This window comes from Panthera leo, chromosome D4 (assembly GCF_018350215.1).
Source record: "Panthera leo isolate Ple1 chromosome D4, P.leo_Ple1_pat1.1, whole genome shotgun sequence".
Lineage (NCBI taxonomy): Eukaryota > Metazoa > Chordata > Mammalia > Carnivora > Felidae > Panthera > Panthera leo.
In genome coordinates, this window is record NC_056691.1 from 25658265 (window position 1) to 25681903 (window position 23639).

General features: G+C 44.8%; 1 protein-coding gene and 1 long non-coding RNA gene across 4 annotated transcripts in view; both read left to right on the top strand.

Annotated features, from left to right (window-relative positions):
• Positions 1 to 9802: 9802 nt before the first annotated feature.
• LOC122204956 lies at positions 9803 to 11020 on the top strand. The gene is made up of 3 exons (XR_006195851.1): positions 9803 to 9907; positions 10172 to 10389; positions 10859 to 11020. It is a non-coding gene; the product is annotated as an uncharacterized LOC122204956 (long non-coding RNA).
• Positions 11021 to 11025: 5 nt separating this feature from the next.
• NTRK2 (neurotrophic receptor tyrosine kinase 2) overlaps positions 11026 to 23639 on the top strand; it is a 331708-nt gene continuing 319094 nt past the window's right edge. For 2 of the 3 annotated variants that reach the window (XM_042912833.1, XM_042912834.1), the window contains exon 1: positions 11109 to 11432. In XM_042912833.1, the coding sequence (XP_042768767.1) occupies positions 11221 to 11432 (212 nt within the window). In that variant the 5' untranslated portion in view covers positions 11109 to 11220. Of the gene's footprint in view, positions 11433 to 23639 lie in introns of all 3 variants that reach the window. The other variant, XM_042912832.1, reaches the window with a different exon arrangement.

A 23639-nucleotide genomic window follows, 5' to 3' on the forward strand; every position in this document is an offset into this window, starting at 1 on the left:
CGAATTTCTCAGAACATTTGGTCACATCCCCTTAAATAACTCTATTTCCTACCCTGCTTTGCAATAAAGGCACGGTCACTAAGTTTTTTACCAGAGAAACATACGTGGAAGTAATGTATACAGCTTCCACATCATTTCCTTAGAAGGAAATTGGTTGCTCTCGATTTCCTATCTTCATTCCTTCCTGTGGGCTAGTGAGTCAGCTTTGACCATGTAGGGGAGGAAACCCTGGGGAAATGATAGAGGATAAGACAGAAGGAGTCCGATCTGTGGATAACCCCACAGAGCAGAGCCGTGTATTCCTAGAACACACATAGGCTCTGAACTGTGACATGAGACAGGAATAGATTTCCTACTTGTTTGAGCTACTGTATTTGGTGAGGGGGACTCTTTATTGAAGCAGCTTAATTTTTCACCTTACCTGTTACGTTAATGAAAGAACTTAGGGAGGTAGGCTTCCAACATAGGTGATGCCCATCTTTCAGTTGAAATCACAACTTTGGAAGAGAAGACATGGTCACAGGAATGGGCAACTTTCCTTATTAAAACAGAGCACAGGAGGCACCTGGGTGGCTCAGTCAGTTAAGTGTCTGACTTCGGCTCAGGTCATGATCTCGCAGTTCGTGGGTTCAAGCCCCACGTCGGGCTCTGTGCTGACAGCTGGGAGCCTGGAGCCTGCTTCCGATTCTGTGTCTCCCTCTCTCTCTGCCCCTCCCCCACTAGCACTCTGTCTCTCTCTCTCTCAAAAAACAAATAAACATTAAAAAAACAGAGCACAGGACAAAGTTTGAGCAACAGAAAGGGTATCTCTAATTGGAAAGGGGTGTTAGGCATCTCTGGTTTAACCTAGTTCTGCCCCCTTGATCCTCTTTTTTTTCTCTTGGGATACTTTCACTTCAGCCACTGTTGATACCATTGTCTTGGTTCCAAGGAAATGCTGCTTGGATATTATAGGGGTGGGTTCCTATGACTTGGTGGGTGGGGAGGAAGGACACTCATGACAGGGCCGTGCAAACCCACACGACTGACTTGGCTGCAGCACTGGAGGCCATATTGGCTAACTGTGGGATGCTGAGAAGTCTGTAACATAGCCTACACTTCAGGAAACAGATTGGTGGTTTTCTTGGGTTTTTTTGTTTTTGTTTTTTTGAGGAAAAATAGATAAAATCCCTTGACTAACCGACTGTAAAAGAGAATATTATTTGAGAGAGAAGGGAAGTTCTAAAAGATAAAATTCTCACCACAAAGGCATGAATGATCCCCAAGAGGAATAAAGGAGACTCTGTGTCACTAGGCTGCGGATGTTGGTGTGGAACAAGATGGGAGGTGGGCTATATGGCCAAGTTTTGAGTGCGATAGGGCAGCACAATTCTATGAACAATGGCAGAAGTATTGAAGTTCAGAATTCATTAAAGTTGTAAAAAAAAATAATACAGAGAGCAACACACACAAAAAGGTTATTTGAACCAGACCCAGAGTAAGAAGAATGAAGAGCGAAGTCCAGAGCTGGGGCAGATGGAGAGACATTAGCAGATCATAGAGACAACACAATTTTATTTACCTCTTAATCTCTGCCTTCTGTGGTGAGAAAAAGGATCTTTACATTGGAAATAGCAGAAGTAACGTGGTTAACAAAAATTTGGACTTTTAGTCGATGAGACCATGTAAGAGCTATCATAGCATATTTAAATGGTTGCAGAGATGACAAAAATCATAACTGGGCTTGCTCATGTGACCAAAGAACAACTGTTGGTAATAATGGCATATGGAAGAAGAGAATAGAAAATGTCTTGATTGCCCAAAAAGGAACAAAGATGGATTCCAAATGCACCTAAATTATTGTTCATTTGGTTTCTCAGACCACCTCTCGCTGGCCTCCTCTACTCTTTCTCTTTCTGAACCATCTTGCCCAATTTTTCCCCATCAGGGAAAAGGGGAGTGAGTGAAAAATTAGCCAAGTGGATTGTGGCTAGGCTTCATAAGCCTAAGCTGTACAAGAGGAATTCCTATCCAAGACAAACCAGTGCACCAAGCGTTGAAAGGGCAGTCAAGACAAATTCACTTGGAGAAGTTGATTTAAATATTGGAAAAACAGCCTATAAGGATCAAAAGGGACCAAGGGAAGGAATGGAGTTATAGGTCAAAAAACCTTAATATGAGAACTAGGTTGACATCAGGTTAGAATGAAGATAGATACGGAGTTGGCATGAGAAATGAGTTCCAGGGTGATTGCAAAAAATCAAACCAAACTAGACTAAAACAGTTTCCCCTCTCCCAAAAGCCCCCAAACAAAAACCACAAATGGGCAATACCAGCTTTGTCTTCATGTAATTGGGTTCATGATTCACAGGTGGCTCAGACAAAAGGTCAAGGAAGACATCATTATGGAATTCATTTTGATGGATTCTTGGCTGGTTAAACAGCCACACTCAATGTAAAGATGAATTAATTAGTTAAGGAATGAATGTCAGCCTAGATAATGTCTCCAGTTGAATGTCTCAACATGTCATGTTAAATATTTTTTATCAATGACTTAAAGGAATGCATGAAGCACACATATTAGATCTGCAGGTGAAAAAAATATAGGAGGAACAGCTGAAATGTTGGATGGCAGATTCAGGGTTTTAAAAGATTACACAGAAGACTCAAAGAGAGGGGCGCCTGGGTGGCTCAGTCGGTTAAGCGTCCGACTTCGGCTCAGGTCATGATCTCGCGGTCCGTGAGTTTGAGCCCCGCGTCAGGCTCTGTGCTGACGGCTCAGAGCCTGGAGCCTGTTTCGGATTCTGTGTCTCTCTCTCTCTGACCCTCCCCCGTTCATGCTCTGTCTCTCTCTCAAAAATAAATAAACGTTAAAAAAAAAAAAGAAGACTCAAAGAGACCCAATGATCTAGATCACTGAGTCAAAAATAACAACAATGGGGCTTTTAGGAAAGATAAGTGTTTAATTGATACCTTTTTTTTGAGTTGATAATTTTTAAAAACAAAAGTAAAAAGTACTCCACATTATAAAGAGTAAAAAGAAATAGATGAAATTAATTTTATTGATATATTAAATCCAAATACACAATAAATCCTAATAAGTCCAAAATATTACCATTTCAACACAAAAAAATACAAAATTATTAATGAGCTATTTTGCATTTTTCTTATTAAGAAAGTGTGGATTTTACTCGTAGCACATTTACACTGTGTGTGGATTTTACTTGTAGCACATTTCATTTTAGACTGGCCATATTTCAAGTACACTCACGAGCTGTGCAGGCTGTCGGCTACCATGTTGGACAGCATGGGTCTCAAAAGATATTGGTCAAAAACATACTGAGTGGCTACTCCATTTGTAAGAACATTTAGCTAATAAACTGTAGAAGTCTGATATGATTGAATGCTTGTAGCTTAACTCTAAGGGTGATGTGGCCATAAACACTGATCTGTTCATGGATTGTAATTGTCAGCTGAGTTGGAAATGGGAACATTTGCCTACCTCAGTAAATCTCGGCTGGGTGGCATAGAAAAGGCATACCATGACTTTTTATTGAGGAATAAGTGAACTCCCTTGTATGACTATTGATATAAGACTCTTGACATATACTGGGAAATAGGAGCTTACCACAAGACTTAGATCAATAATTAAAACTTAGATTTCAGGGTCATCCAGGTGTATGTGACTGCAATTTCCTGAGGCTCTGTAGAATTTTCTCCTTATGCCCTCTTCTTTTTAGCTATTCGTAAGAGCCCTATAAGTCTGTGCAGATTTAGTGTGTGCTAAAGGTATGACTAAGAGTTAAAAGTGGAAGGTTGGGACAAAGGGAGGACAGGAAGTGCCTTCCTAAAATTGGAGGACAGGATGAGGGTTCAGAGTGACAGGGCAGTTTGTGATTCTTAGACTATTTGGGCAGGCAGGGGGAAAAGTGAGACCCTAATTCCGAGATGGAGAATTTGGGATGGGAAACAGTTGGAAACTTTCTGAACAACAGAAGAGGCAAGTGAGAGGGAGCATGTGTGGGGCTGATCATGAGTAGACATCTCTTGTTCCATTGTGGCCTGCGCTGAGGGTCCTCGGTCCCCAAAGACTCCCCCATGTGTGGATGGCATGGTACCTTGGGGATTATGTCTTCTCCTCAGTGTCCTCTAACATACAGATACCCTCGGGGAGGCAAAACATCCAGTGGTGAACATTATTTAGATCGTAAACACTTACATTCAATTGTTTGCCACCAAAGGGAGGGAAGTTGGAAGCAGGATAACTCTGGATTGGAGGGGCAAAGCCTCAATAAAAAGAGGAAGAGGTGATGAAAGAAGTCACGTTGTGTGTAAGGAGGTTATTAGTGCCAAAGAACCGTTTCACAAGTTTTCTGGTCTGTGCTTTTCCTCCAAACAACTTCTCCAGTCCCTCTAGGTTACTGATGTGCTTGGTGTAAATGCTTCTCCGACTTTGTTCCTCCATACATATTCACAAACATTGGCTTTCTCTATAGGCTCAGACTCCATATTGCCCTGCAACTTGCATTATTCACTTAATATACTGTGGACATGCCTCCAGGTTAAGGTATAGAGTTTAGCTTTTTTTTTTAACAAATGTTTTTTTAATGTTTACTTATTTTCGACAGAGAGACAAAGCACGAGTGTGGGATGGGCAGAGAGAGAGGGAGACACAGAATCTGAAGCAGGATCCAGGCTCTGAGCTGTCAGCACAGAGCCCGACGCAGGGCTCGAACTCACGAACCGCGAGATCATGACCTGAGCTGAAATCGGTCGTTTAATAGACTGAGCCACCCAGACTCCCTGAGTTTAATTCATTTTTAATTAGGTAGATCATGCCTAAGAATGGAAGTATAATTTATAGAGTTGTTCTCCTACTGATGAACATCCAAGCTATTTTTAGATGCAGGCTACTATCTCTCCCATCTTTCAAATAATGGTTTCCCCAATCTTTTTCCAGGATGTAAAAGGTATTACATAGTAGGTCCTTCTAATATTAGAACATTACAGATTCTGATTTTATTTAAAAAAACCTCCAAACATTATAATAGATCCCTAAAATGGGAAGTTCTAACAGCATTCCAATGGGAACAAGATGCTGATGATAGGAGGATGTAGGGCAGGGTTTGTTTCTTACTTTTTTATAAAGTTTTAAAAATTTATTTATTTTGAAAGAGAGTGAGCAAGTGGGAGAGGAGCAGAGAAAGAGGAAGAGAGAGAGTCCCCAGCAGGCTCCACGCTGCCAGCTCAGAGCCCTACGCGGGGTTTGAACTCACAAACTATGAGATTGTGACCTGAGCTGAACTCAAGAGTCAGATGCTTAACTGATTGAGCCACCTAGGCGCCCCTCTTTCTTTCTTGCTTTTTAAAATGGCATTATCGAATAACATATAATAGACATATTTAAACATGCAACTTGGTAATATGGAAACCACCACCATAATCAAGATAAAAAATATATCCATCATCCTCAAAACTTCCTTGTTCCGGAGTCACTGCTCCCCATGTCCCCTCCCTGCTCTTTTTGTCCCTCTTATCAGCAGTTACCAATTTCCTTTCTGTCACGGTAGTTTACATTTTCTATAGTTTTTATAAAAATTGGATCATACAGTATGTATTCCTTTTTGTCTGGCTTCTTCCACTCAGCATAATTATTTTGGGATCCATCCATATGGCTGAAGGTATCAACATATATATATTTTTTTCATTGCTGAGTAGCCTTCCGTGGTGTAGGTATGCCACAATTTGTTCACTGATTCTCCTGTTGATAAATACTTGGATTGTTTCCAGGGTTTCACCTGTACAAATAAAGCTGCTATGAGCACTGACATAGGAGTCTTTATACAGACAGAGGCTTTGATTTCTCTCTTGTAAATACATAGAAGTGAAATGGCTGGGTCACATGGTAGATATATGCTTCACTTTTTGAGAAACTCTTCTTTGTTTCCAAAGTGGTTGTCCATCTGTGAAAATATCCAGCTCTGACAAAGCCATGGTCTGAGAATCCCTGAAATGTCTGTGAAAGCTCTGGCAGGTCTTAAAATTGAGATATGTCCATAATTCTATCAATCGAGAGGTAGTTTTTGATTGGCCAGTGTGTTCCAGATACTGTGCCTGATAATGTCGAGTTACCAGCATGGATGAGAGGGAGTCCCTCCCTGGCCCAGTGCTGGAACCTTTCTGGCTAATAGAAGAGGTCAAAAGTCAGACTTCCAGAAGTGCTAAGAGTGGGAATAACACAGAGACAATTCAGAGATTCTGATAATGGCGGGGAGACCCTCCAGGAGGAGTCATTCAGACTGACTTGCAGGGTTGTAGGTGAAGAAAGGGAGAGTGTAGAGCGCTCGTTTGAGGAATCTCAACTTTAGCATATTTCGTTTATTCATTAAACACATACATATATTTTATTTTATTTTTTATTTTTTTAGTCAGCTTCCAAAACTGTATTCACTCACTTGATTATAGAATTATAAAAAGAATATGTTACAGTTAAATGTTCAAAATTCATAACATTTCAGAAATTGGAAAGATCATAGAGATCAAGTGGATGAGTACTTATCAACTTGATCCTGTTAAAATACATATTCTAAATCCCGGGTTCTAGAGTGGGTCCTGAAATTCTCCACTTCTAACAAGCTCTTGAATCATGTTGTTGGAGTTGGTCTGTAGACCACCATTTTATTTTATTTTATCTTATTTTATTTTATTTTATTTTATTTTTTATTTATTTTTTTTATTTATTTTACTTTGTCCATTTATTTTTTAAGTTTTTACTTTTTTTTAACTGAAATCCAAGTTAGTTAACATATAGTGTAATAATGATTTCAGGAACAGAATTTAGTGATTCATCATTTACATGTAACACCCAACAAATGTCCTCCTTCATGCCCCTCACCCCGTTAGCCCATCCCCCCCATCCACCACCCTACCAGCAACCCTGTTGTTTCTCTGTATTTGAGAGTCTCTTATGGTTTGTCTCCCTCTCTGTTTGTATATTATTTTTACTTTTCCTCCCTTATGTTCACCTGTTGTGTATCTTAAATTCCACACACGAGTGAAATCATATGATATTTGTCTTTTTCTGACTTATTTTGCTTAGCATAATTCACTCTGGTTCCATCCACGTTGTTGCAAATGGCAAGATTTCATTCTTTTTGATTGCCAGGTAATACTCCATTATATATATATATTATATATATATAATATATATAGTATATATATTATATATATATATGGTATATATATATGTGTGTGTGTGTATATATATATATATATGGTATATATATATATATATATGGTATATATATATGTGTGTGTGTGTATATATATATGTGGTATATATATATGTGTGTGTGTATATATATATGTGGTATATTATATATATATGGTATATGATATATATACCATATATATATATATATATATACCATATATATATATAATATACCACATCTTCTTTATCCATTCATCGGTTGATGGACATTTGGGCTCTTTCTATACTTTGGCTATTGGCAATAATGCTGCTGTAAACATGTAAACATTGGGGACCATGTGCCCCTACAAATTAGCATACTTGTATCCTTTGGATAAATACCTAGTAGTGCAATTGCTGGGTCATAGGGTAGTTCTAATTTTAATTTTTTGAGGAACCTCCATACTGTTTTCCAGAGTGACTGCACCAGTTTGCATTCCCACAAGCAGTGCAAAAGTGTTCCCCTTTCCAGGGTTCTTGCCAACATCTGTTGTTGCCTGCGCTGTTAATTTTAGCCATTTTGACAGACACACACATATATTTTAATGCTATGTCCTTCAGATATATCAATGAAAAAAATAAAGATCCCTGCCTTCACGTAGTTTACATCCCACTGGGAGAATCACAATAAACAATAAATATAACACATAGGTAAATGATCTGTTAAAAAATGGTAAGTAACATGGAAGAAACAGAGCAGAAGTGTCGTTAGAAGTGGGGCAGCCAGTTCTAATTTCAAGTGGAAGATAGTCAGTGGGGTATATTTGGGATCTAAATATAATAGTATATATATTACAACACACATTCTAAAAATATTGCAACGTAATTAGAATCTGGTCTGCAAACCACTCCGAAACCGCCCGTCCTTTGGCTGCTGCATTACACTTTGCAGCCACTAGGGCGCAAATGGGCCATTTCTGAAAAAATGGGATGAGGGTGGGGGTGTCAGAGAGACTCGGATAATTAGATATACAGCCTCCCGCAGGTGTTCCGCAAGGCCAGCTCCGTTAAAGGCACTGGCAAGGTAGGCGGGAGAGTGTTACTGTGTGTCCTGGGCCAAGACAATTTTGCCCTTGGTTTTCCTTCCTTGACACGTCCTTACCCCGCAAGGGGCGGGGGTTGGGGGGGTGGGGGGCGGTGGGCAAGCTGAGAAATGAACTTCAGCCTGGCGCTTCGCCACAGGACGCATGTCACAGCTGACTGATGGTGGAGAGAGGTAGACCCGCCGGCCTTGTCTTCTGGCCCTGCAGCGAGATTTTCCGGGAGCTGAAGGAGGATTCCCGCGATTACACTCAGAGCCCTGGGTTTGTACAGAAGCCCCACTAGATGTTTTCCGTTCCCTTGTAATATTTAAGGCATCACCAAGATGTAAGCATTAACCTTGACGTTCGGGTTTCTGGATCCTTCCCACCCCCAGCCTCTGCCAGCAGATCCGTGACCGTTCTTATCTTTTGAACAAGATCCCATCCGGACGCCCTTTCTGGCGCTAAGAGCTACCCGCCTTTTTTTTTTTTACCGGGCAGGAGCTCGGCGAGGCCGGGAGAGCAGTGCGCCGGCCGGGCAGGGGCGCGCACGCGTGGGGCGCCGCTGGTTGCGCATCTGGCGCCAGAGCGCGCCCCCAGCGCAGTGCCCGCCGGGGCCGCGGGAGTGGGTTGGTGCTCCCGAACGTGCGGGGCGCTCTCTCCCCGCGCGGGGGCACCAGAGCCCTCGGAAGTGTCAGGCACTGCGGTGCATTTTCCCAGTTCCCTTTTAAATGACTGCGGAAAAATAGACTCGGAGCCGCAAATGGGAAGACGGATTCTCAGACAAGGCTTGCGAATGCCCCGCAGCCATCATTTAACTGCACCCGCAGAGCAGTTACGGTTTGTCACCCGACCCTCCCGGATCGCCTCGTTTGTCCCTAGTGAGACCCCGAGGCTCTGCCCGCGCCGGGGTTGCCGGTAGCTGGATGCCTGTCGTGCTCTGGGCAGCCCGGGCGCAGTGCACGCGTTCGCGCACACCCGCGCACACACGAAAACGCGCAAGGTACGGCAGGGGAGCGAGGGCTCGGGGTGCCCCGCGGGGGGAGGGGTGGGCATCGCGGGGAGTGAAGCGACGATCTGGGAACGGCTGCATACCGCCAGGCTGAAGGATGAGAGAAAATGACGCGGCGCCACACATCGGACAGGCCAGGGTTGCTGCCGCGCATTTAGGGAACCCAATACGCGTCAGGCGCGCTCCCTTCCCCTCACATGTCTCTGTTTCCCGGGCGTGTGATGCCGGAACACAGCGGGAAAAAGACCCACTTAGAGAGCTAGAGTTGCATTTGGAGACTCCCCTCCCTCTGCAAAAGCACCAACAGGAAGACCCTCCAAAACCACGGATTCCCAAATAGATGGCCCGGAATGGGGGCGGTTATCCTTGGTTACCAATGCTGAACACGTTTTGGTGTTTACAATATTTATTTATTTTTAGGCTAGCTCGCCCTCCCTTTTAGGCAGGATGGGAAAGGAGAACGCAGCGGGGAGGGAGAGGGGAGGGTGGATTCCTATAATAAGAATCAGCGCATTTTTCAGAGCTGAACCGAGCCCGGTTTCCATTTCAAAAAAGGAGACAGCCTCTACTGCGATTGTAGAAGAGACCGCGGTGTGAATTAGGGAAGAGAGGCGTCGAGCGGTGGAACGGTCCATCTCGGAGGTACCTGATCTCAATGCACACACATACAGCGCGCACACACACACACACACACACACACACGCGCGCGCGTCTACCCGGCCAGGATGTGTGCGTGTGTGCGCGTGTATGAACTCCCACATGCTGCTGCTGTCTGCTCCCGGCCAGTGGCACCGATGCTTCCCTCCTCCCCGCTCGCCCCCAGATTCCCCTCCCCTCCCTGTTGCTTTTGTCTGGAGGGTGTTATGGGTTTGTGTGTGTATGAGCGTGTGTGTTTTTGGATTTCAGACTAATTTTCTGGAGTTTCTGCCCCTGCTCTGCGTCAGCCCTCACGTCACTTCGCCAGCAGTAGCAGAGGCGGCGGCGGCGGCGGCGGCGGCTCCCGGAATTGGGTTGGAGCAGGAGCCTCGTTCGCTCCTTCGCTCGCGCTCTCCGCGCTCAGTGCCCGGCGGCAGGAGGAGCCTGCACCCAGGCGCCGCCGGCGGGCGGTAGGCGCCGGAGCCCGGGTGAGCAGCGCGGACCGTGCCCTCCGGCGTCTCGGCCCTCGCTGTCCCCCCCGGGGCTGCCGCGGAGGCTCCCCAGGTGGGACGCGCCGCGCCACCTGCCCGCGCCCCCTGCGCCCAGCGGCCGTGGCGGATTCTGCAGCATCATTGGGGGCCCCGTCGCGGAGCCATCGCCGCTGGCAATCTCCGCGTCCCCCATTCAAGGGTCCTTCGCCCGGCCTGGGCCATGGAATCCTGTCTCGGGAACCCTTGCCCTATCTCCCCTCCCTCGACCTCGGGCTTGGAGAGAGGCGGAGGCACATCGGTGGCCCCGGCGGCGTCAGTGCCATCGAGGGGCAAGTTGATTTCTGGGGCCGGAGCTGGGCATTCATCCATCCACAATCCCCTGGCTGGGGTCAGGGTGGGGGTGCCGCGAGCGCGCTTTCGTAAGGGGTCCTGCCCTCAGTCTTAACGCGTGTCTGTTTGTTCTCAGCCCCGAGGTGCGTCCCGGATTCCAGTGCGCGTCTAGGAAGAAGCCTGCGTCCCGGGGAGTGCCGGCAGCGCCGCCGGCCGGTGCTCGGCGCGCCGGGCCATGCAGCGGCGGCCGCCGCGGAGCTCCGAGCGGCGGTAGCGCCCCCTGTGAGGCGGCCAGAGATGCCCCGGCCACTGTGAACGGTGCCGCCCGCCAGGACACGCTCAGCCCCGGCCACTGTAGGCTCTGCGCGCCCGCTACAAACACCGGGGCGAGGGAGCGGCGAGCGCGGCACAGGCCGCCCAGCAGGGGCAGGGGAAGCCGGCCGGTGCAGCGCGGGGACACGTACTCAGTCTGACTCGGGCTGGCACTGGAGGCTAGGGATGTCGTCCTGGACGAGGTGGCATGGACCCGCCGTGGCGCGGCTCTGGGGCTTCTGCTGGCTGGTTGTGGGCTTCTGGAGGGCCGCTCTCGCCTGTCCCACGTCCTGCAAGTGCACCGCCTCTCGGATCTGGTGCAGCGACCCTTCTCCGGGCATCGTGGCGTTTCCGAGGTTGGAGCCTAATAGTGCAGACCCTGAGAACATCACCGAAATGTGAGTTACCGGTGCTCTTTCTCCTTCCTTCTCTCCTGGTACCTCGGGCTGGGGCTGGCCAGACGTGTCTGTCGGGGCATGGATGTTGTCTCAAGTCTGGGGAGAAGTCAGACATCGGAGATGCAGGGCTGGGCCATCTGTCGGTTACCTGTATCTCGGGCTTGGGGCTGCTAACGCGGGGAGAAGTGGACAGTTGAAAATAAGTTTTAAGTATACTGTATGTGTCAATAACATAAATATATATATTCTTTGCGGGAAGGGATTCTTTATACACTGTATTTCAAAGCCCTGCTGGGTGTGCTTTATAGGCTTTCCGTATGCAATAACTTAGTTTTGGATATTTTTGTTTCATAAGGTGCTATGTGTATGTTGTATTAAGAGAAGTTCCAGTAATATTTACTGGAGGGGGGAGGGTTAAAAATAATGAACTTTTTGAAATCTGTTGAAGGAGCTCAGAGTCTCCCCCTTAACATCTTTCTCTGAGGTTTGGAGTTCACCAAGTTCCTTTTTCATTTTGTGTATCAGATATGGCTTAGGAGATGGCAGCCAGAGCTGGCCTTGAAAATGGTCTGTAAGAGAAGAAGTTCTGAGTGTTGAAATGTGCTCTCTTGAAAGGGAAAATGTGCTCGTGGGAAGCCTAAAAGCCTGGTCTGATTTAATTTGGACCTGACTTCCCAGAGATAAAATTTTGAGACCATTTGGATTATAAATCTTAATTGCCCATTGAATAGTATCCCGGGACCAGGTTGGATGATAAAGCAGGGTGTAGTACTTTGGGAGGGACCCCTATGCCCCTGGGCATGTTTGAGCTTGCCCCTTGGCTGATGCGGAAGCAGAACTGTATATTTCGGTCCTCCCTGTGACAAGTACATTACCAAGTGGGGATTCACCAGTGCTTTCTCCAGCATTTCCCTGTCACCTCTCCTAGAGGTGTACCTTCCCCCACAAGGGGGATGCCATTACCGGTATTTCACTGGCATGGGATTTTATTCATTCATGCGGAGGGTTGTAAGGCAAAGTTTCTCCCAGTTTTCCTTATGGTGTGTTTGATGTTAAGATAGGCAGCCCAAAAAGTAGGGCTTGGGCTGTGGCCTTCCGGTTGGCGAGTGCGCATGCTTTTTTTCCTCCCCAGAAAACGCACGCCTGGTTTCTGCCAACGTAGTTGACTGAGATAACCTGTTTTTTAATGTAAGTAAGAGACCTTCCTGGCCTCTGTTGTTCGTTCTGCTGGTGATGCTCACGTTATAAGGCTAGGGCAGAAGGAAATGACAACAGCACAGAGGGGACTGTGCAGGCCTAGCAGAGCTGAGATGTGCTGGGAGCGACCAACTGTCAGGCTGCATCCAGGATGCTGGGATTTTTTTTTTTTTTTTGGCAAGGATTGGAGCAGGCAGTGCTGGAGAGGGTGTGTAGGGCCCCAACTGTGCTGGCCCTCGTTCGCCTGGTCAAAGTGTCTGTGGCCTTTTATCAGGATCTGTGTCTCTTTCACGAGATGAGATGTCAGCAGTCAGATGGAGGAAGCCATATGGAATTCAAAGCCCTTCGGACTATTTTGAGACCAGGGGGAGTGTGCCTTGATACAGTCAGACGTCTTGTTTTGTTGTTTTTAAATTCTGTATTAGAGGATGCATGTATAATGAAGAAGGATAGGAGATAGGGCCCATCATTTTCACTGTAACATTTTTTTCCACTTTAATATTTTTAAAGCCATCATCGGAGAAAAGGAAAATAAAACTCTTTAAATTAAAAAAATATATCATTTAAACCTTCATGGTCTTGGCTGCCTGGTATTTATGCAATCAGTGGACTTGAGTTGAGTTTTCTTATATCAGTTCTCATAATTGCTAATTGCTGTTGTTTCTTTTATAGCTGATGGCAGGTTCCTATTTTCCGGCTTTAAAAAAATTGATTCTTTTTTTTTTTTTTATTTACTAAAGTGTTTGTCAGTTATTCGTTCAGTGGCGCTCCTCATTTCTACTGTTATTTTTTTTTCTTTTGATGTGAAGATCCATCGAGAGTGAGAGTTGGGAGGTGTGTAGGGTGAGTGTTTGGGATGGAGAATTTACGCTCCTTAGTGACAGTAATGGGGCTGGTAGATGTGCGTTCTGAGAAAAAGTCCGTATCTCAGCTCTGTCCCTCAGCTTTGTTTGAGCCCAGCCGGTTTGTTCCCTGATGTCCTGTAAAATGTATCGAAACCCTTGTTTGGGAAGCACTTTGTATAATTATTTTGAGTTCTGCTGTTTTGATATCGAAATGGACTTGCTTCACTGTCATCCATATATGACTCCATCTGGCTCTTTTTCTTACGTAGTAATATTTGCTTGAACAGCTTTTAAATTCTTGGCCAGTGGATACCAGCTCCAGTTGGAACCAAATTACACTTTTTTTTTTTTACTTTGTTATTAGATCCAATGGTATTCCTGAAATAACCTGTTTTAAAGTTCCAGTTTAATGGTGCTTAGCTGAAATTTTATGTTTCTAGTTTTTTAAATAGGGAAAATGTAAGTAAACTAATTAGAACTTGCTGAAGCCACGGTTTACTGTATCACTTAAAAACGGTATATCACTCAATGTCTATATATTTCGGGGAAATTACCCCACTGTGCTTTTTTAGGGTTCAGAGAGAGCCCATTGGTAGAACATTCTAAAACCATATGCATGGGATTTTATTTTTTGTTTCTACGTGCATATTTTAGGCCTACCTGACATTTTGTTTTAGAGTCATTGTTTGAGCCTGTTTTATCAAAAATTCTCCTAGCATAGTGTCTGTCTCGTACTCTTTACCCATCGATACGATATCTGGATCCCTCTCCCTGTCTGTAGAGATGCATCACACCTGCCCAGGATCACACAGCTGCTAGGTGCCAGCTTCTCTTACTCTGAGATGGTTATCCAGTGCTAGATTAAACTTAAAAACAGTACCATTGCTGCACAGAAGTGGAATTCAAGAGTAAAGCCTACTGTTGGAATTATGTAACTGGCCATTGAGGTCTCTGTAGTATCGAGTGCGAAAATGCTCTCTAAAGGACAAGTTGTGTCTCACCCAAGTGATAAAAGGCACGGTTAAAACAGATCATACTTTTCTATTTTTATTGTGGTCAAAAACACCTAAAACAAAATTTGCCACCTTAATCATTTTAAATGTAACATTCACTGGTGTTGAGTGCTAAGTACATTTACATGGTTGTGAAAGGGGGGCATGCATTCTTATATTGCTTATATTTTATAGACATCAGTGATGGCCTTTTTTCCTGAATTTCTTGGGTGTTAGTTTCTGATTTGGGGGTCATATTTGGAGACAAGTCTAACATTTTTCCTCTTAGTGCAACATAAATAGAATTTGCAGCTTCTGCTGCCAGAGCCTCTATGTGCAATAAATTGTTGGCTTGGTTAAGTGACTGTAATGTTATGTCATTAATACATTGATTTTGGCCCCCTCACCTTAGTAAGCTTTTCCACCGCAATTAATTGCACTAAAAACAAGAATCCTGGCATTCGCAAGCATTCAGTGACAGGCATCAGTTTTTATTAGTCTGATGTTTACCTCTCAGCCCCTCCACGGGGGGTTCTAGAACTTTGGATTGTGCTTTCTGCGCATTTAAGGGCCACAGAGTAAGTTTTGAGTGTGGTTACATAAGCCACACTGGACTTGTTAATAAATAAGGCATTCTAATTTACATCATTCATTATTTAACACAACTTGCAAGCAGCAGTTGAAAACGCACTGTCTTCCCAGTGAAGGTACTTACAGAATTCACCCCAGCAAGACAATGTGGAGCCTTCTTAGTTTCATATCTTCAATCTCTGCGTTAAGGAGGTTTTTCTTACATTGGGTAAAACAATTGAAAAGTGCCTTGACCCTCCTGACCCTACTTTCTCTCCCTCCGCCCCCCCCATCACCTCTCATTGACTATACAGGAAAATGTGTTTGATTTTTTTTTTCTTCTCCGAAAAGTGATATTTCCTTATGGGAATCCAGAGTACTCGAGTGAAGGGAAGGGCCTGGGTTATGTGTTATTACAAGCAAGTAATGGGAAGTTGAGATAATGTGGTCACAGTTCCCCAGAGCTGAGTTTAGTTCTGTTTAAAATCTTTCACTGTTTCTATCCCATAAACCTCTGTTTGTGTCTGCTTCAATATTCCCTTGTAAAGACGTTTTTCTAAGCTGAAAAGTTGGCCGGACAGCTAAGAATTGAGGTCTCTTTCTCCCTAGGAACATTCTGTATGATCTCTTTGACTATATCTGGGTCGTCAGAGTATAAAACCTAGAGTTTTTGTTCAGTTGGGGAAGGGGAATTCCTTTCTTTTTTTGTTCTTTTCCTTTCTGTATGTTTCTGTTTCTGTTTTTGTTTTTGATTTTTTTTTTTTTTTTTTTTTTTTTTTTTTTTTTTTTGCCTTTGGTACGAAGCAAGTGCCATGTTTTAACTCATTGCTCATCTTGGTTGTTAGGGAAAGAAACACTATTAAACCACTATTGAGTGCCACACGCTGACATTCAACCCTCCAGACTAACTTACCACTTCTCTAGAGAGCTCCTTGTGGCCTCAAACACCATAGGGTGGAATGCGGCATTGAACCTGCTGCCCCTTGGTGCGATGCCAAATTCTGGTTCCTCCTGATGTTTATAAATCCACTGGATGATTTTTTGGGAGAGATCATTTAGAAGGGCACATGTTTTCCTCATTTGGTATGTGTGAGAGAGAGAAAGGCAGAGGAAAAAACTGAACCTTGGGTTAATAGCCGATTGACCATTTTCATAATCTACTTGGTCTAACTGGTTTAAAACACAAATCCCACCCCCAGGTGGCAGGGGTCTGAGCCCTGCAGTAGCCTGATAATTTCCACCCTACATTTGATTGCTGATCGATCTCCATTAAAGAAGGCAAAGATCTCACATAATCAGGGTGCCTTCTTACCACTTTGGTCTCTGGGCTGTCAAAGGGACTGGGGAGTCAGTAAATATTGATCTGGAAGATATAGGAGTGAGTGCTTGTGAGGGTTATAAACCTGGGAAGAAAAGTCATGCATAGGTACTGAGTGGTTAACTCAGTAGGTACTGAGTGTTTGTTTGTTTGTTTGTTTATTTAAAGACCCGAATATCACAGAGAGTTGGAGTCAGCAGTGACCTGATCTTGAAGCAGCCCCTTATTATCTGGGCTTGAGCCTGTCAGATGTAAACTGAGGGTTTTGGATTCAGTGCTCAGACAAGTGTCTCCTGGCCCTGAAGTTCATGAAGCTCCAGTGGCAGAGATAATGTGGTTTATACATCGGTTATGAAGTGAAGGGTCATGTGAGAATCTGATGGCCTTTGGTGACACTGTCACACGTGCATGTGTTGGTGTCTGCTCTCAATTCCCCAAAGCATGTCTCTTCAAATGTGAGCCGCTAATAAGACTGGTCGCACGTTAGTGCTGGGCTGCTGAGTCCAAGGTCACACACAGGGTCACTCAGAATTGGTACCACAGAAGGAGAAGGGTCCCAGGAATGCTCTGCTCTGGCGCTCTCAGCACAAACCAAGCCAGTGAAGAGTCTAAGGCCATGATATGTTAAAGACATCGTGGGTCCGGAAGATCCTTCCCCCAGCGTCCAAAGGAAGTGCCGTGGCCTTTACTTTGGTGGACCTCCCTTCTCTTCTGCACCCTTGATTGAACCTAACCCCAGCCCACCATTTGAGAAAGTGTCAGAGATGTGAAGAGAAGCACAGTCTAGCCAAGTCTGTGCAAAGCTGTCTCTACTAGAGACAGAGCAATTAAAAAGTGTGTGAGCTGTCGATCCCAAAGCAATGGCCTCATCTTCACATGGGAAGAAATGCATTTTCTGTTTAGAGGACTGTGTTTTGTTTTTGTTTTTTAAATTTCAAGCCTTCCTCATCTGTAAGCAATTCATACACGAAAGTCCAGCTGCGGAGAAGAGCCTTCATGAATTGGCAGCAGTGAGGGATGCTAACCCATCTTGGCAGGTTGGGTGTGGAAGGAGGGCAGAGCACACGCTGCAGAATGAAAGTTGCTGCCCTGGGAGTCTTGGCCACAGTCAAGGGTGGTTATAAGTGGAGGACCCCGCAGCCCTTTATACAAAGTCTGTCTTAGCGCCTATGAAAGACCTGTGGCCAGAGCATGCTTATTCTTTCCTGCCCTTTTTTTTTTTTTTTTTTGCCCCTGACTTCTCTTTGACCCAAGATTGATGGCTGAGCTCAATGACTGAGCCATTGAGCAAGCTTAAGGATTGCCGACTCCCATCTAGAATCCATTCTGCTACCATTCTGTCTGTTGTCCATGGCCTGCACTGAGACATAACTCTGGATTCAGGCAAGGTTTGTCTCCAGGGACCTGGAAGGCTCCCTCCAGACATCTGCTTATTTAGGTCTGAAGTAGGTGAGAAGGTCTTGAGAGCCTCGGAGGGACTGTCAGGTTGATTGGCTTGTCCAGCCCTCTCTGGTGGAGCAGGATACAATTCGGGATAGAATCTTAGCCAGTGTCTCGTTTAGGCCTCTGTCTGCTCAGCCCCACTTGCTCAGATTTGGCCTCGAGAGCACAAGCAATTTTGAGGAAAGTGTAGAGATTCATATAAAAGGTCACAAGTTAAAGGGCATGGCAGTGGGAAGGAGGTGGAGTGGGGCTTCACCCCCTGTCTTTGTCCTGCTGTCCATCACCATTTCTACCTGCACCATGTGTTAGACTATCAAGACATCAATGATTTGTGTATTCCTTGGGAATACAGCATCTTCTAGTATAAGATAAAGATGGTAATAATCACACACCACCCAGAGTCTCTTTTCTTTTAAAAAATTTTTTTTTTCTTTTTACATTTATCTATTTTTGAGAAACAGAGCAAGACAAAGTGTGAGCGGCGGAGGGGCAGAGAGCTGGGGAGACACAGAATTGGAAGCAGGCTCCGGGCTCTGAGCTGTCAGCACAGAGCCTGATGCGGGGCGGGGGGGGGGGGCCTCAAACCCACAAACTGGGAGACCAGGACCTGAGCCGAAGTTGGACGCTCAACCGACTGAGCCACCCAGGCGCCCCCAGAGTCTCTTTTCTATTGCAGATAAAGACCTATTGCTGTTCCATACCCCATGCTTGCCTAGAATGTTCACATCCAAACAATCCTCTAGACGCACAGACACACATACAAGTGCAAGTATAAAACTCCACCAGGTGTGGTCCTTTCAGACTTAATTATCTTGAATTGTAAAAGTTTCCTAATAATTGAGGATTTACTTCTTTAGACCACCTGGACTTTTTTCCCTCCCTTTTTCTGTTGAGATAGAACTGACATTTCAGGTTTCAGGTATTCAATGTAATGATCTGGTATTTGCATGTGTCGCGGAGAGATCACCACCCTAAGTCTGGTTAGCATTCGTCACCACACATCATTATGCGTATTTTTCTTGAGAACTTTTAGGATCTATTCTCTTAGTAACTTTCAAATAGACGCTACGGTATTATTAACTGTACTCACCGGGCCCTACATTACATCCCCACCCAGAGTTTTAATTTTGTTTTAATCATTCGGGGTTTCTCTGGATGAGGACCGAGTGAAGTAGTAAGAGGTTAGTTCTTTGGTTCCCTCGGCCAGAGACCCGTTGTGTCCGTCCTCTGTGATCAGTTCTCAACATAAACAAAATAATCAGTGAGGCATTTGGGGACAGTTGCTACAGGAGTGTGATTTTAAATCAAAAGACAGTGGACTTTTGGTTTTTAGCCTCTGAAACAGAATGCAGTCTAAAAAAGGTAGGTAGGCTCTTCTGAACTTCAGTTTTGGTCACCAAAGTTGTGTCCGCTGCATGTGCCACAGAGTCCCTTCCTGCGGGGTGGCAGAGGGACCGGTGGCCGAGTTCTCTGACCGTTGCCTGCTCGCTTCCCATCGCAGGCCTCGGTTGATTGATGTGTGAGCGTGTATGCAGCGGCGGGCGGTGCTGGGCGAGAGGGGAGCCTACTGGGGTGGCCTCTGTGTTCTCGGGCAAGGCTCGACACATTTCTAGTCTGCTCCCAGGTTCACTCCAGAGCACCTCAGCTGCCACCCCAGGCTCAGCGTTGGGGAAGATTCTGCGCCTGGACTGCTTGCCTTGCCTTCTTGCTTGGGCTTTCCCCTTGTCACTCTTCTTTCCCCTTCTGTTTCCCATGGTGGTTCTCATTTCCTTCCCCCGCGGCGGCCAACAACCACGCATGCACGCTCACGCTCACGCACACGTACACGCACACGCCCCCTCAGGCAGGCACCTGGCCGCAAAGCCCTTTTAATGGACTGTCAAGAAATCTTGGGTTGCAGGGCCTGTGGGTGGACCATCACCATTCCCACTGAACCTGGCGCGACAAGCTTAACACAGCCGGACAGGTGGCAGCGTGCAGGTACCTGGGATAACTGGAAGGAGCCCTGGGCGGCGAGATGGGGTGTGGGTTTCATATCCACACTCTCCTGTCCACCGGGGGAGCTGAAAAAATCAGAACATGCATATAAAGGGCAGGTGTTCTGATCAGACGCGAACATGTGGATTCGTTGATGTGATTACTAAAAAGTACAGGTGGACCAGTACATGTTGAGTAAGCTGTCCCTGGTGGGGGGAAAAATCATCATTTTCTGCCTATAGTGCTGCAGAACCTTCCTCCCTGCCGTGCTTACTCTCTACCCATGTGCCATGTGTGCTGGTGTGGTGTTTGTAAAATGCTGATCTCATTATGTCACAGCTTTTTTTTTTTCTTTAAATTTTTAAAGTTTATTTCTTTATTTATTTCGAGAGAGACAGAGAGAGAGAGAGAGAACACAAGCAGGGGAGGGGCAGAGAGAGAGGGAGAGACAAGAATCCCAAGCAGGCTCCAGGCTGTCAGCACAGAGCCTGACATGGGGCTCAAACTCACGAACCACGAGATCATGACCTGAGCTGAAATCTAAAGTCAGATGCTTGACCGACTGAGCCACCCAGGTGCCAGGGTGTCACGCCTTATAACTGCCCTGTGGCTCCTCATGTCTCTTAAAGACCAAAGTTGGTTGTTGTTGTTTGGTTTTTGTTATTTAGTAACAAAACAAAACAAAACAAAACAAAACAAAACAAAAGAAAAAAAACCAAAAAAAGCCAAACACCAATCCAGATCATCATTACGTTGCTATATAATAAGGCATAGAGCAATCATGTGGACCCAAATACGCAGATCAGCATTAGGTTGTTTTCTACACCAGTAGATCTGTAAAGGAGTACAAATTATAACTGGAAGCTTGTTTGGTGATCTTGGAATTAGAGCAAGGGCACTTCATTCTGCATTTAAAATGTTAAATGGCATTAAGCTAAGCCTGCCCAAGGCATCTATCTCCATAATGGGATCGCCTTCACAAAGGGAATGCAGAACTTGAAGTACTTTGGCCCGGACCTGTGTCCCCTGGATGGACACTCCTTTTTCTCTCCTTCATTTACTGCCCAGCACCAATGCTGAGTGACACATTTTTTCTTTGGAAAGGTTAGTGCTTTCAGCCAAGCTTGCTCAAGCCTGGGAACCGTTCAGATTCTTTACAGTGATTTTTACACCTCTTTTCGCTGAAATGCATTAACTTTATTGTATGAAATTTTATTAACAATTAGCTTTTTTTTGTTTTAAGTTTATTTATTTATTTTGAGAGAGAGAAAGAGAGCACGAGAGGGGGAGGGTCAGAGAGAAAGAGAGAGAATCCCAAGCAGGCTTGCACTGTTGGCACATAGCCCCAGGTGGGGCTCGATCTCAGGAACCTTGAGACCTGTGCTGAGATCAAGAGTCAGAATCTTAACTGACTGAGCCACCAAGAACCCCAGGAATTAGCTTTAAAACATTTTTTTTACATTTATTTATTTTTGATAGACAGAGAGAGACAGAGCACAAGTGGGGGGAGGGGCAGAGAGAGAAGGAGACATAGAATCGGAAGCAGGCTCCAGGCTCTGAGCTGTCAGCACAGAGCCTGATGCGGAGCTCGAACTCACAAACCGTGAGATCATGTCCTGAAGTCGGACACTTAAGCGACTGAGCCGACCAGGCGCCCCAGGAATTAGCTTTTTTAAAGTAATACATGAACATGATAAGAAATGCAGTCAGTACAGAGAAGTGGGTCATGAAAAGTTAGTCTTCTGTTGTGGACTCCAACTCTCTAATCTCTCAGCTTCCAGAGTCTACTCACATACATGAGTGCATATATATGTCTTTTTTGTTGTTGTTGTTTATACACAGATGAAGGCATGCTATACCCACTGTGCTGCATGTTGGTGTTTATTTACTTAACGCTGTATCTTGAAAATGTTTCTGTATCAGCACATGTACACCAATCTTGTTTTTTTCACAGCAACACAGTAATCCATTGAATGAATAGGCTGCTCTTTACTGAACCAGCCTCCTTTTGAATAACCTTGTCTACAAACTTCTTATACACATGCATGATTTTATTGATAGGAAAATTCCTAGAATTTGAACTGCAGGGACATTTGCAAAGATGTTTGTGACTTTGATAGTGACCGAGGCATCTTGCAAAGAGATGACACTCTTTCATTCTGCCATTCAAACTGGAAGCACCTGTTTTTCTACAACTCAGCCAATACTATTTGTTACCAAACCTTTTGACCTTTGCCTGGGCAATAGTATTCACCACTGTTTTATTTCACAATTCTGTAATTATGTTCCAGGTTGGAAGTCTTTTTACATGGAGTAAGTCATTTGGATTTCTTTTTCAGTGAACCCTGTTTGTCATATCCTTAGCTATTTTCTTTTTCTGTTAGGTGGGTGGCCTTCTCAAAAAATGGATTCATAAGACCTATTTAACAAAAAGAAAATGTGTATGTTGCCTGATGTTTTGCTTGTCTTCTGATGTTGGTTCTGGTATTTCTTCTTCTTCTTCCTTTGGTAAAACAATTAAATTCTTCTTGTAGTAAAATTTATTATTTCCTTTATGGCTTCTATGTTGTAAAAGTGGCTGCAAGTTTTCCCCTCTCTGAGAGTATAAAATAACTCCATATTGTCTTTCGCTGCTTCATACTTTTATATTTAAAGCTTGGCTCCATCTGGATTTTCAAAGTGTAAGGAGAGAGGTAGCAAAAAGTGTTTTATTATTTTTTCAAGATAGCTGATCAGCCAATCAGGTCTCTTGACACTGTAGATATATAATTCTACTGTTCTGTCAGTAATTTCAACTAATGATTTAGGCCATTTGGGGATATATCTTATTCTGTTAATCAGCCTGGCTATTTTTTATTACTGAACTTTTTGTCTCCTGAAGCTTTATATTATTATTTTTTTCTATTTGAAGTATTAGTCTCACTCGCTAGTCTTTTCTTTCAGACTTTTCAGTTATTTTTGTATGATGATTTTTCCGTAGGAATTGCTTGCCTAGCTCTCCCCACATTATATTGGTGATATATATATATATATATATATATATATATATATATATATATTTATTTAAGTTTATTTATTTTGAGAGAGAGCATGAGAGTGTGAGTGGGGGTGGCAGAGAGAGAGGAGAGAGAGAGAGAGAGAGAGAGAGAGAGAGAGAGAGGGAGAGAGAGAATCCCAAGCAGGCTTCACACTGTCAACGCAGAGCCTGACAAAGGGCTCGAACTCACCAATTGTGAGATCGTGACCTGAACCAAAATCAAGAGTTGGACGCTTAACCGCCTGGGCCGCACAGGCGCCCCTATATTGGTGTTTTAAATTAAGATAGCGTTACATTGATATGTTTAAACAATCTTAATGAGTCTTAAAAGCCCTGCATCCTCTAGCCTCATTTCTTGCTTTTCCCTTTCTTTAGTGAGACACTCCAGCCTCTCAGGGCTTTCAGTACCCCTAATGGAGTTATACTTTTACTTGACTCCCAGGTTTCACACTGGCCAGCCTCTCTGCCTAGGACACCTTTCCCCTGCCTTCTGTCTCTGGCTAAATTCCTCTGCCTCCCTGACTCTGGGCTGTGTCCCCACCGTGTGCTTTTAAAACCTCCTGGGTTCCCAACCCAGAACAGGTCACTTAGCAACATAAATGCTTGCCTGGCTACCCTTCCGTACACACCGGTAGAATCTTAGCTACTTGAAGGCGAGGGCCACGTGGAGCTTGGTCACGCTCTTCCCCAGCGCCCAGTACGATGCCCCAGACTTCCACATCACACACGCACACGTGGATACACACATGCGTGCTCTCCTCCGTGTATCTATCACTGAGAATTCCAAACAAGAAGATGTACTAGCTATTCTTTGGGCCATCAACAGGG